Below are 14,137 nucleotides of genomic sequence, written 5' to 3'. Positions count from 1 at the left end.
CCGAAAAGACTGAAAGAGTATGCACATGAAATCTCTCAAACCCAGAGACTGAGTGAAAACATTAATATGGCTGATGTAACCATCAGAGACTTGTCAGTCAGCTGTCTCACATTAAGTGAAACAATTCAAACATTGAGACTGAGTGAGAACACTGATACAGCTTACATGGTCGCAGAGACTACATTCAATTATTGGTTGTTTCACTTGACTGAAAAAAAACGACTGAACAAAAAAATTGTAGACTGGACAATCGGTTGTTAAAACCAGTTGGTTGTCCCCTCACTATGACGAAGAAGATCTACATGTAAGATTTTACAGTAACAATGTGTGTTATAGAAAGTATATTGTAGAATGAAGTGGGTATTGTATTATAAATATGTGTTACATTTTTACAAACGATTGTTCTACGTTGGCTAAATAACCCATTAAGGTATAATAGGAATTATTTAACAAATGATCTATAAATGTCATATGAAAATTGTTAAAGTTAACTGTGACTCTTGTCCTGTGATGATAGACAGATTGTTGGTGTGATAATTACTACAATTTTCCTCAGTGTGCATAATAATAGGTTCGAAGCTATCATGTTCAGCAATCAGAAGAACACACACATCGCGGTAGTGATTGATATGCTATCAGAACGTCGCAGACAGTTTAAGATAATCAGATGTTTTGTCTGTTGTACCGATAGACAGATTGACAGAACCGAACGACAAACGGCCACCAAGACAGTGGAATAGAGCTAACGGAACTTGAGAAATCGAGAAATCGGAGTCTGCACCTCTCAGGGCCAATAAAAAGCAGAGTACTCAACATAGCGCAGCATGCCTTTGCTACTGGAAACCTTATCGGTAAACGCCCCAGTCGGAATTGACGTGTGGAACAAACACATACTCTTTGAGGCCCATAATCGAATCAGACACTCACTGGGTTGGACACCGCCCACCAAACTGCGTTTAATCTGATGGGACGGTGAACCAGTAAGAGACGCTAGATTCCCAACCCTCCAGGACCAGGCGGAACATTCTTCCAGGGCAGTTTTAGCCCTTCAAACACAACTTTCACACTTTTTGCCTAGGCGCCTCACGCCTACATCAGACATACAATACTTGAAATCATATGGACTAGATAGTGCGACTGCATTTCGGTCACGCTGCTGTCTGTAAGATAAATATTTCTTTCTAATTACAATTAAAGGGTTTTTACCCATTACAATTTGTGAAATAATTACAAAATGTTAAATTTTTATGTTTTATATGGAATGGACAGGGACCAGAGCCACCACCTTTACCGAAGACCAGCGACAGCTAGAAAACACAATTTTCGACCACTATTAATGTAAATGTAAAAAGAAAGGTAAGAAAAAGTTGTATGAATTGAACTTGTACGATCACCTTTTGGTGTTGCAGTTCTTCTTATTCCCGTGCTTGCTAAGAAAGTTGGATGACGAATTCCTCCTATTGCAAGATACCTTTTGAGTTTTGTTTTACCCAGACATGTTTCAGCACTTTTTGTGCTATCTTCAGTGGATTGCTTTATTTCCTTTCTCGCATGAAGCTATTGAATGTTAATGTTGGTGGCAGTGAGTCGGCTACACAATCTGCAACTTGTCATGGCTTTGATGTTTTTATCCCCTTTGTTTGTGGTATGGTAACATGCTGATTTCTACCACTTTTGTCATTTCACGGGAATTTTTTGCGATTTTTCGAACTTGTTCAGTATTTTCGCCGCCATACTAAGTTGTATATTGTGTACCAGCACTAACATTCAATAGCTTCATGTAAGAAAGAAGATAAAGTAATCCACTGAAGATAGCACAAAAAATGTTGAAACATGTCTCGGTAAAACAAAACTCCTAAGGTGTCTTCATAAAACGGAATTCCTCATCCAATAAACTTTTACAGTATTCAGTTACCGTTTATATTTCGTCCCAAAAGCTTAACGTGCATCACGAAAGCAGAACGTTGTTACTGAGTTTATAATACTGCAAAATCTAAAAATAAATATTTTATCTTGCAAACGTGAAGAAGTTAAATTATACGAACAACGTATTTCACCAAACATCCAGTTCTTGTCTTTCAGAGAAGTAATACGGAAAAACTTAAATAAGAGTGTTTTTATAAGTTAAGAGATACATAACGCCAAAGAGCATAAGCTAGGGCTAATCGTCTGCATATTGTGGAAGTACCTGAAGCATAAAATATTGAAAAAGGTTCAAACAGTACAAATTTTATTTAAAGAACGGAAACGGTTGTTCATCAGAGCAGACTAAATCAAAGACTACAAATTATCAATTTAATAAATTTTTTGAAGTTGAACAACATCTCTGGGACTAATTATAAAACACAACGCTGTAGTACCGAAAAGAAAACACTGCTCTAATGCCTTTTTTATTACGTCGTCGTACAAACTGTAAAGCTATCGTAATTGTAATAAAAATTATTCACCGAAGTATCTGCTAACAAAGAAAGATTATACATACTGTAGCCAAATATATGTGCAAGAAATGTGATGTTCGAGGTTCGCCAACATATGGTATCGTAAAACAAGGCGTATCATGGTAACTATCAAGTAAACTATCCTACGAAAGAAACTGGTCTAGATGGAATTCAAACCCAGCTCGTAAGTACATCATTATAATATTTTACAAACATCAAGAATGCTATCCTCAAACATTGGTATTTCCTTGCACGTTGGAAACTGGGCAAGGTCCTGATATTCAGTTAAGTCAGGGAAAGACGACTCCATCCCACAAAATTACAGGCTCATCATCCTGCTGAGCTCTTTCAGTAGTGTTGTTGAGTAAATAATTCAGAAACTTCTCACTGGCACTGCATCAGTAACCTGAGCCCAGACAAACTCCAATTCCAGAATCACCTCGCCACAACACAATTTCTCCGCACAACACGCGACAATAAAAATAAAGAACCAGAGTCACTGTTTCCCTTGACCGCCGAACGTATTAGCCATAACAGCTTCATTTGCAAACTCGCTAGAATTCCGCACAGGGTCATGTGTAACACTCACTCACAGGGGCTTCAAGAGATTCGGGGTAAACAATCAACACTACATGGTAAACAGGAGGGAGCACCTAATGGCAATATACTGGAGTTCCACGCGTTAAGCCTCCACGACAATGTGTTGGCAGCCACCCACACCAACGACAAACCCACCCTGGCACAGTACTGGAAATTACCAAACATCATCTCAGCTTACAGACAGGACTGAAAAGTCTCAGGCATTGATTGGAGAAATGGTGAGTTTATTAAGTGGAAGTTACTTCTGTTTACAAGCAGACCGCACCCCCTCCCCTCCCACATGCATGCACACACACACACACACACACACACATATATATATATATATATATATATATATATATATGCACAAGCACAAACAGTGTAGATAAATCACAGTACACAAACATTTTTCTGTGAGAATTAGCTACATTGGCGTTAAGTTGAACTGGAGGAAATTGAAACCAGAGTTTAAGTCAGACTTTTCTAATTCCTCCTACCCAATGCTCAGCTGCCAAAGTACACTGAATGGCAGCATGGCTAGTACGTGTATATAACTCTCATTATAAGGCTGATGACGTACGTAGGAGCAGTCTGGGAATACCGAACACTAAGAGATCTTCAGCCCCTGCACTTGATTAATTGCGAGCAATGTCCCACAACACACACACACACACACACAACAACGGACCACTCGACTGGTCAGTGAGATGAGACACTCGAAAGCTCTACGTAGCTCGCTATGTGCTTCGCATCACGCCTTTCTACTGTACATGCTTCTCGCTCAAAAATAATCTGTGGTGAACTTCTGTTCTTGCACAAGACACGCTGACTAAACACAAGCTGTACATTTTCGTCGTCCTTTGTTCATTCATCTCAAAATCATAAAATTTTAATATTCATTGCATCTTTACACATTCCCATGTATCGTTTATTTTGTGTATATTACCTGAAGAAGAAGAATAGTATAAAACAACTGAGGGCAGCAAACGAGAGGGAATAGTTCCAATTGGGCAGCCCCCAAGACACCAGACCAGCAAGCATCATTCCAACGGCCGTGCTGCAGCACCCATAGCGGTTGACTGCAGTGCGGTGCTTGATATCAGTTAGCTCCAAACCTGAAACACGAGAAATCATCCTCAAATGCTTTCAGTATTACGTATCAAGTAACACAGACTTCACTTCAAAAATGTTTCGGAGAAGATTCTATAGTGCACTTGCAGGACAGCACTATGTATGGTTCCACAATAAATAACTTTTAATGCAAGCCTAAAACTGTAAACGAGCAGTGTTTGCTAAACCAAGCCAGTTTTTCTACTCCATTGTAGTACGAATGGTGTTGTTGTTGATGTTGTCATCAGTCCAGAGACTGGTTTGATGCAGCACTCCACGCTATTCTATCCTGGGCAAGCTTCTTAATTTCCAAGTAACTTCTTCAAGCTACGTCCTTCTGAATCTGCTTAGTGTATCCATCTCTTGGCCTCCCTCTACAATTTTTACCCCCCACGCTGCCTTACAATACTAAATTGGTGATCCCTTGATGCATCAGAACATGTCCTATCAACGGATCTCTTATTCTAGTCAAGTTGTACCACAAATTGCTCTTCTCCCTAATTCTATTCAGTACCTCCTCATTAGTTACACGATCTACCCACCTAATCTTCAGCATCCTTGTGCAGCACATTATTTTGAAAGCTTCAATTCTCTTCTTGTCTAAACTAGTGATCGTCCATGTTTCAATTCCATGCACAGCTACACTCCATAGAAATACTTTCAGAAATGACTTACTGATACTTAAATCTACACTCGATGTTAACAAATTTCTCTTCTTCAAAAAGGCTTTCCTTGCCATCGCCAATCTACATTTCATATCCTCTCTACTTCGACCATCATCAGTTATTTTGCTCCCCAAATAGCAAAACTCATTTACTACTTTAAGTGTCTCATTTCCTAATCTAATCACCTTTACACTTGGTGTGCGTGATTTTTCAGGACCACTTGTGTATTATTTATTACAGGTAGCTTGTCTTCTGCAACCAAACAAAATTTCTCATCAACATCGTTTGGTTGCAGATGACAAGCAATAAATAACACAGAAGTGGTCCTGAAAAATCACGCACACCAAGGTATTAACAAAAAGAAATGAACTATTGTTTGAACTAAATATCCACATAATTTTGTAATCATTTAGTAAACGTGTTCACATTGCAGAATAAACAAAACGGAAACCCACTGATGATGGCACAGTGGTGCAGAAACATGTTTGGGTACTGAGAAAAAACGGTGTTTTGCATAACTGGCGGACCTCACACATTACAATTCTGGTTTAATATTTCACTGCATTGGCTTGTTGCTGAGATTGTTGTGAAAGTTGAATCTATATTTTTAACACTTACCAACAGACAAGACAGATTCTGTCAAAGGCCCAGCCGCAGCTGACACGAGGGATTCTGCCAGGATGAAGAGTGGCAGCACGTGTGGAGCGAGGACGACCAGCAGTCTGCTGAGCACGTGGGCTGACAGGCACAGCAGCTGCTGGGGGCGTCGGCCGTACCTGCCGGCAGCAAGAGTCAGCTCAACCTGCATCTCGAGGTGCTGGGCAATCCAGCAAGCAGATAAAGTCCTATGATCATGTGCAGGTTCAAAATGGCTCTGAGCACTATGTGACTTAACGTCCGAGGTCATCAGTCGCCTAGAACTTAGAACTAATTAAACCTAACTAACTGAAGGACATCACACACATCCATGGCTGAGGCAGGATTCGAACCTGCGACCGTAGCGGTCGCGCGGTTCCAGACTGAAGCGCCTAGAACCGCTCGGCCGCACTGCACATTGTAGGAACATCAGAAGATACTACCTGTGGGAACTCTCGTGAAGAACAGAAAGGGCCTGCCAGCGAGCTTCAAAGCAAAGTAAGTTAGTTTTTCTCCCTTTTTTAAAAAATAAAACAAGCATATATTCCAGACTCAAATGGCTAAATAACGTGTTATACATTGACTCTCTGCAAAACATCAGGCAACCACCAAAGAGATTCTGTATGTTCAAAAGAATATTTTACAACAACAATAGAGTCAAACATTATCGTAATCTAACGTGGACAAGACTAGTGTAGACTGTGTCATTCAGCTTCACATCTACTGCCCATTCGCAAGAAAAACAATGAAGTGGCAAAAAAGCTTTTCTTTCACTTTCTCTTAATGTCTGCTGTGAATGATTGGTTTTATTTTGTACAAGGATGTTACCGAGCAGAAGATATCTCTAGTGGAATTTGTAAAACGAAGTTAGCATACATCATTGGAAGCAACACCAGCCACCAGTGTAGATAGAAATTTTGGTCGTCATCTTCCAGAACAACAAAGCAAACGCCGCGCGCATCAGTAAAGTTTCCTTTGACAAAGGAAAGAGAGAGACTGGCAAGTGGATAACGAAAGAAACCAGATAGTGGTACAAACACTGCAGTGTCTAACTTCGTGTACCACCACGTGTGTAAATTACATATGAATTACAAGTGATAATTTTTTGTTGTACAATGTAAATATGCAGTTGTGAAGTTATATTTTTCTTTTTATTTGTGAACTATTGTGAAACTTTTTCGAGTGAATAGGGGGAATTTTTTCGTGTTCTTGGAAACCCTAATACACTCCTGGAAATGGAAAAAAGAACACATTGACACCGGTGTGTCAGACCCACCATACTTGCTCCGGACACTGCGAGAGGGCTGTAGAAGCAATGATCACACGCACGGCACAGCGGACACACCAGGAACCGCGGTGTTGGCCGTCGAATGGCGCTAGCTGCGCAGCATTTGTGCACCGCCGCCGTCAGTGTCAGCCAGTTTTCCGTGGCATACGGAGCTCCATCGCAGTCTTTAACACTGGTAGCATGCCGCGACAGCGTGGACGTGAACCGTATGTGCAGTTGACGGACTTTGAGCGAGGGCGTATAGTGGGCATGCGGGAGGCCGGGTGGACGTACCGCCGAATCGCTCAACACGTGGGGCGTGAGGTCTCCACAGTACATCGATGGTGTCGCCAGTGGTCGGCGGAAGGTGCACGTGCCCGTCGACCTGGGACCGGACCGCAGCGACGCACGGATGCACGCCAAGACCGTAGGATCCTACGCAGTGCCGTAGGGGACCGCACCGTCACTTCCCAGCAAATTAGGGACACTGTTGCTCCTGGGGTATCGGCGAGGACCATTCGCAACCGTCTCCATGAAGCTGGGCTACGGTCCCGCACACCGTTAGGCCGTCTTCCGCTCACGCCCCAACATCGTGCAGCCCGCCTCCAGTGGTGTCGCGACAGGCGTGAATGGAGGGACGAATGGAGACGTGTCGTCTTCAGCGATGAGAGTCGCTTCTGCCTTGGTGCCAATGATGGCCGTATGCGTGTTTGGCGCCGTGCAGGTGAGCGCCACAATCAGGACTGCATACGACCGAGGCACACAGGACCAACACCCGGCATCATGGTGTGGGGAGCGATCTCCTACACTGGCCGTACACCACTGGTGATCGTCGAGGGGACACTGAATAGTGCACAGTACATCCAAACCGTCATCGAACCCATCGTTCTACCATTCCTAGACCGGCAAGGGAACTTGCTGTTCCAACAGGACAATGCACGTCCGCATGTATCCCGTGCCACCCAACGTGCTCTAGAAGGTGTAAGTCAACTACCCTGGCCGGCAAGATCTCCGGATCTGTCCCCCATTGAGCATGTTTGGGACTGGATGAAGCGTCGTCTCACGCGGTCTGCACGTCCAGCACGAACGCTGGTCCATCTGAGGCGCCAGGTGGAAATGGCATGGCAAGCCGTTCCACAGGACTACATCCAGCATCTCTACGATCGTCTCCATGGGAGAATAGCAGCCTGCATTGCTGCGGAAGGTGGATATACACTGTACTAGTGCCGACATTGTGCATGCTCTGTTGCCTGTGTCTATGTGCCTGTGGTTCTGTCAGTGTGATCATGTGATGTATCTGACCCCAGGAATGTGTCAATAAAGTTTCCCCTTCCTGGGACAATGAATTCACGGTGTTCTTATTTCAATTTCCAGGAGTGTATATCAGTACTAATGCGAACACACACACACACACACACACACACACACACACACACACACATATATATATATATATATATATATATATATATATATATATATATATATATATATATATACAGGGTGTCCCATTTATCTTGGCCACCCTAAATAACTGTTTGTGCAGATGAGAATTACAAAATGTTTCAAGCAAATGTTCTTTAGCCGTCAGGAAGACATCAATCGGCATGATTGCCTTTGTTGTAGCTTTGTTTTTTTACAAAGATATGAACAACGATTTGACTTTTTTAGATGATACCCTGTATTTTTTATTCGGTAATTCAATTCTCCTCCTAAAGACGTATTCAAAAATGTATCACAGTGTACCTTTCACTGAAACACAGCGTTATTAATTACATAGCACAACATTGGCGTTGACGCTGCCAGCGCTTAGTGCAGGTACTCGAGCTAATGGAACACACCCACGTGCTGACGTTGATACAGGACAAATGTAAACATAAGTAGAATGCACACCCATCATTCCGTCAACCATCGTCGGTTGGAGAGTAGTGTGAGTAGAATGTACACCAACGAAGAGAAGGTAGAAATGCAACTCATCTGTGGGGAATGTAAGTTAGCAGAACAGTAATTGCAATACTGTTTTCTTATGTACGGGTACATTTAGTACAGTAGTGTAGTCCTTTTGAAATACTGTTGTGTAGAGTAGGCATACAGTAAAGGCTGTCCTTCCTACAAACTGCATCGACAGATGTTTCTTTTTTGTTGTTGCAGAAGGTAGGCCAAATGCTACGCAGGCAGTGAACTGTACAGAGTGCGATATCCTGACAAGAAACCGCCTTCCCGGTGGATGTTTTCTCGTCTTGTGGCAACGCTTCAGGAAATGGGAAGTTTCAACCCACGACAACGCAGTGGTTGTAGCAGTCGCACAGACGAAGCTGCCGGAGTTACTGTTCTCGCTTCCGTTGCTATGAATCCACGCGTGAGTACACGACAGCTTGAACACGAGATTGGCATTCCTAAAACCAGTGTACATCGTATTCTTACACGTCACCAGTTCCATCCTTACCATGCCCACCTACATCAAGAATTGCATGGGAATGATTTCCAGAATCATGTACAGTTCTGTCAGTGGGCACAGCAGCAAATCCTGGCCAACCCGAACTTCTTCTCCAGTGTTCTATTTACCGATGAATGTTCCTTCTCAATCAAAGGACAGGCAAACACAAGAGACATGCATTATTGGTCCAGCGACAACCCACGATGGCTTAGACAGGTGGAACATCAGCATCGATGGTGAGTTAACGTCTGGTGTGGGATGCTCGGTACTACAATTATTGGCCCTTATTTCATCAATGGTAGTCTAAACAGTACAGTGTGTGCCAGCTTCCTCAGATGAACATAATGCCTTGCGTGCACGTCGTGTTCTGAACCGAAGGTATCCTGCCAGGTGGATTGGTCGAGGAGGAACAGTTGCTTGGTCTGCTAGGTCTCCTGATTTAAATCCTCTGGACTTTTTTCTTTGGGGACGCATTTAAGACTTTGTCTATCGCGATATTCCAACAACTTCAGAGGACATGCAGGAATGTGTCATGCTTGCTTGTAATTATCTTCAGCTGGCAACACTAGAAGCAGTAAATAATTCTTTCATTCGACGAGTGCACCAGTGTATCAGTGTCCGGGGTCACCACTTTGAGAACCTTTGAATGTTCTACTCCTGGGCAATGGTACAGGAGAGCCAAAGTCAATTTTGTGTTATGTTTTTACTTGGTTTTCCCTTGTTTTCTGACAACTGTAGCAAGTGGACGAGTTTGTGACCCCAGGCTCAAAGTCAGTGTTGTGTTATGTAATTAATAACGTTGTGTTTCAGTGAATGGTACACTGTGATACATTTTTCAATACGTCTTTATGAGGAGAATTGAATTACCAAATAAAAAATACAGGGTATCATTTAAAAAAGTCATATCGTTGTTCATATCTTTGTAAAAAACAAAGCTACAACAAAGGCAATCATGCCGATTGATGTGTCCCTGACGGTGTAACAACAACAACGCTGTACTATTGTACATATAATAATTTTTTCTTCTGATTTTCGATAAATTAGTGTAATCGATGGTCTGATTTCATTTCTTTTTTGTTTCATGCCATTATGTTAAGGAAACTATAAACAACTTTCGATGTGAATATTAATATTTATGTTAAATTTCAAGCAAAGGTATAACGGAATTGAAATGTAAGAAACGTTGAAACTATTGTAAGATGTTAAAGTTGTAATTGTGAGCCTGGTCCATACGTAGGTAATGTATTAGGATATGTAGAATGCAAAACTTCGGGTGAATACCCTGTCTGTAGGGGAGCGGTAAAAGGTGGATGGCAGGCGAGCGCAGGAAAATGCACACGGGCGCTGCACGGCATAACGGGCTCAGCAGTAGTAGTCGGAGTTGGGCATCGGTCTGAGAAACACGCTCTGGATCGAGGACGCTCTCCTGGAAAACGTGATTTCATTGAGCCTCGGATGTGCCGTTTCCGACGCCTATACAGCATGGCTATATTCCATAGGCACTTAATGGAAAAGTATTGCGACGCTAAGAAGAAGCAAAGTGCCGATACATCAAGAGCCAAAGCTGTGATTGTATGTGTGCTTTGCGCCTCGCCATCTCGCCGCCCGCCAACCGCCGCATCGACACGAACAGGTTGAAACTTTTAGTACTGCATTCGTGTGGACCAGTGTTACTTTTGTTCCTGACTGTTCAATAACAACTTAACTTTTTCCACATGTTGTGCAATCCGAGTGTCCCGAAATGAAGATTTAAAGTTTATGTTAAAAATAATTACCTGCAGACCTGTCTATGTTAGAATGATGTTTAAAGAACTTTGTTGCTAAGGAATCTATAAGTAAAGAACTAAGGTCTTACAAAGTTGGAAGATAATGTTGAGATTGGTTTAGTAATGAAGTTTAATTAATTTGAGACAAAAATAATGGTAGTTAAATGAGCAGGAAATGTGATAAAAGGAGTAGTAATTCATATATTGGAAATCTTGAGTGCTTAATGCTTTCAATAGTTAATAGTTTCACTACAGTGATCATAACAGTTTCAGGGTTCCCCCCCCCCCCCCCCTTCTTTTTCTTTTCTATTCATTTGAATTCTGAAGTGAACTGAACTGATTTGACCAGCAAAGTTAAAGTCAATATAAAACCTAAACTTATCAGTGTTTTGCCCTTTTCAAAATTGACATTGTATGTGTGTTTCGAAAGTGCTATTGCTAGGGTAACCTATGCCCGAATTTAATCAGTTCAATAGACAGTACGATGTTTGTAGTAAACATTATAGTGTATTGTTGTGTATTTATGGCTCGTCCATATTAGCACAGAAAGTGAAATTATTAGTTCAGTAGATTTTCCGGTTCTGTAAGTTACCATATTATGCAGTGTTATTGCGTGTTGTTTTGTATGAAAGTACAGCAATTTGTACAGGGAAGAAACTCAGTTAATGCCTAATTAGGCTGGCGACCGTATTATTAACAATTTGGTAGCATCTGATGTGTCGTTTCTTGTCCGTCCTAACGTGTAGTTGCACTTCAGACTTGCTTGACGTATCATTGTTGTTACTGAGTGGGTGGAAGTCTGAATTTTGCCTCCATTCAGGTACACGCGGTCAACATATATACCAAAATCCTTTCTTATAAGGTGAAGCCCGTTAACTTACCATAGTACAGGCTTTAATAAGTATCGTGCGCAGTAGCGTAGTGTTACAACGGCTAAAGAACATTTGCTTCAAACATTGTGTAATTTGCATCTGGACAAACAGTTATTTAGGATGGTCAAGATAAATGGGACACCCTGTATATAAAAGCAAGCGTATTTCCTAAGCTGTAATGTGTGGGGTTTAAAATGATGTATATATATGTACCTATGAGATGCTTCATTAATGTGTAATTATTCTTTAAATTTACAATACAATCGCCAGTTCATCTACGCAGTCGAAGAGCAGAGTTATCAGTGCTTAATGTGTTAAATTTAGTTACAAAACGCCATGCACGAGGCGAAACATGAATGAAGAAGAGCTGAAATTGTTCAGGAGATGAGGCATGCGACCCGTTTCATAAAGTAGACACTGTTGATGAGAAAATAATTCAATTTTTCACCTTCGTCAGTCTATTCCGTTTCTTCGCTGCCCATGTTCAACAATACAGTCAGCAGCTCATGGTCTCGTGCTTCGCAATGCTGACTCTCGATCAAGAGGCTCTGTATTCGAGTCCTGGCCGGGTCAGGGATTTTCTCCACTGGACACTGGGTGCTCGTGGGTTGCCCTCAAAATTATTTCATCATCATCGATGCGCAAGTCGCGGAAGTGGCGTCGAATAAAAACAAATACTTGCACCTGGTGGCCATACCTTCCCTGAATGGGTCTTCCGGCCTCCGGTGCTACACGCACATTTCATTTCATTTCAACGAAAATAAGCAGAATACCCAGTAGAGCTTACACCTGTAATTGCACTGATGGACCAAAGCATTATGACCAGCTTTTTAATAGCGTCTTGATCTCCCTTTGGAGCTCATACATCAGCGATTATGCATGTCATGGATTTGCCCGATAGCATCCCAAATATAATCCATCGAGCTCATGCTCAAAATGAGTTCACAATCATGCTTCTCAAACCACTGCAGTACGATTCTGGCCTTGTAACACAGACAGTTATCCCGGTGGAAGATGTCGTTACCGTCCGGGAATACATTAAGCGAGAAGGGATATAGGTGGTCCACAGCACTAAACATGCAACCCACATCTGTCATGATACCTTCGACAGTGCCACAGGACCCATGAAAACCCAGATCAGTGTCCACTTTAGCATAATACTGCTTCCACCAGCCTGCATCCATGGGACAGTATGTTGAGGATGTTGGTGGAGTAACTTGGGAACACATAGAGGTCACCTGCTACAGAGAATCCATGTTCAACCACGTGCGCTACATGGTATGCTCCAAAACCTTGTGTCTGTACCACCATTGTACTCTGTCTTCAGATATCCCGCAGATCGCAGCCCATTCTTTTTCATGGGCAAGCTTCTGATGATGATGATTTTTGGTTTGTGGGGCGCTCAACTGCGCCTGTGCAAATTCCCAACCTTTGCTCAGCCCAATCTCACCGCTTTCATGAATGAGGATGAAATGATGAGGACAATACAAACACTCAGTCATCTCGAGGCAGGTGAAAATCCCTGACCCCGCCAGGAATCGAACCCGGGACCCCGTGCTAGGGAAGCGAGAACGCGACCGCGAGACCACGAGCTGTGGACACAAGCTTCTGACCTCCTTGTTCTGTGATAAGGTACAGACATTCGAAACCTTGTCGCCTGCTCGTGGTTGCACAGTCGTTCATCCATTTTCCGTAGATACAACAGTAGCATGTGAACAACTGACCAGTTTCACCGTTTTCACGATGCTCGTTCGCAGGTGTAGTGTCATAACAGTCTGCACTTTGCTGAGCCACGTATCTCAGTGGATTTCCCTATTTGCACCCCAATTACACTGAGGTGACAAGTGTCGTGGGATACCTCCTAATATCATGTTAGACACGCTTTTCCCCAGTGGAGCGCAGCAACTCGGCGTGGTATTTACTCAAAAAGTCGTTGGAAATCAACAGTAGAAATACTGGGCCATGCTGGCACTATATATATATCCATAACTGCGAAAGTGTTGCCGGTGCAGGATTTTGTGCACAAACTGACCTCACGATTATGTCCCATAAAAGTTCCATGGGGTTCATGTCCGGCGATCTGGGTGGAGAACTCGCTCGAATTGTCTGCAATATTCTTCAAACCAATCGAGAACAATTGTGTCCCAGTCACATGGCGCATTGTGATTCGTAAAAATTCCATCGTTGTTTCGGAATGCGAAGTACATGAAAGGCTGCAAATAGTCTCCAAGAAGCTGAACACAACCATATCCAGTCAATGGCCGGTTCAGTTGGATCAGAGGACCCATTCCATTCCATGTAAACACAACTCATACAAATATGAAGCCACCACCATCTTGGAAAGTGCATTGTTGACAAGTTGGG

General features: G+C 42.6%; 1 protein-coding gene across 1 annotated transcript in view; it reads right to left on the bottom strand.

The window, feature by feature from the left end:
* Nucleotides 1–5,603, bottom strand: part of LOC124789255 (carcinine transporter-like) — a 36,842-nt gene extending 31,239 nt beyond the window's left edge. Inside the window, exons 1-2 of the mRNA XM_047256551.1 lie at nt 5,414–5,603; nt 3,967–4,135 (exon numbers count right to left, since the gene is read on the bottom strand). Coding sequence (XP_047112507.1) covers nt 3,967–4,135; nt 5,414–5,603 — 359 coding nt within the window. The remainder of the gene's footprint in view (nt 1–3,966; nt 4,136–5,413) is intronic.
* Between the last annotated feature and the right edge of the window lie 8,534 nt (nt 5,604–14,137).

The sequence above is a fragment of the Schistocerca piceifrons genome, chromosome 3, assembly GCF_021461385.2.
Source record: "Schistocerca piceifrons isolate TAMUIC-IGC-003096 chromosome 3, iqSchPice1.1, whole genome shotgun sequence".
Taxonomy (NCBI): Eukaryota; Metazoa; Arthropoda; class Insecta; order Orthoptera; family Acrididae; genus Schistocerca; species Schistocerca piceifrons.
The sequence above is the reverse complement of the archived record's forward strand: the minus strand, read 5'-3'. Positions and strand labels throughout refer to the sequence as shown.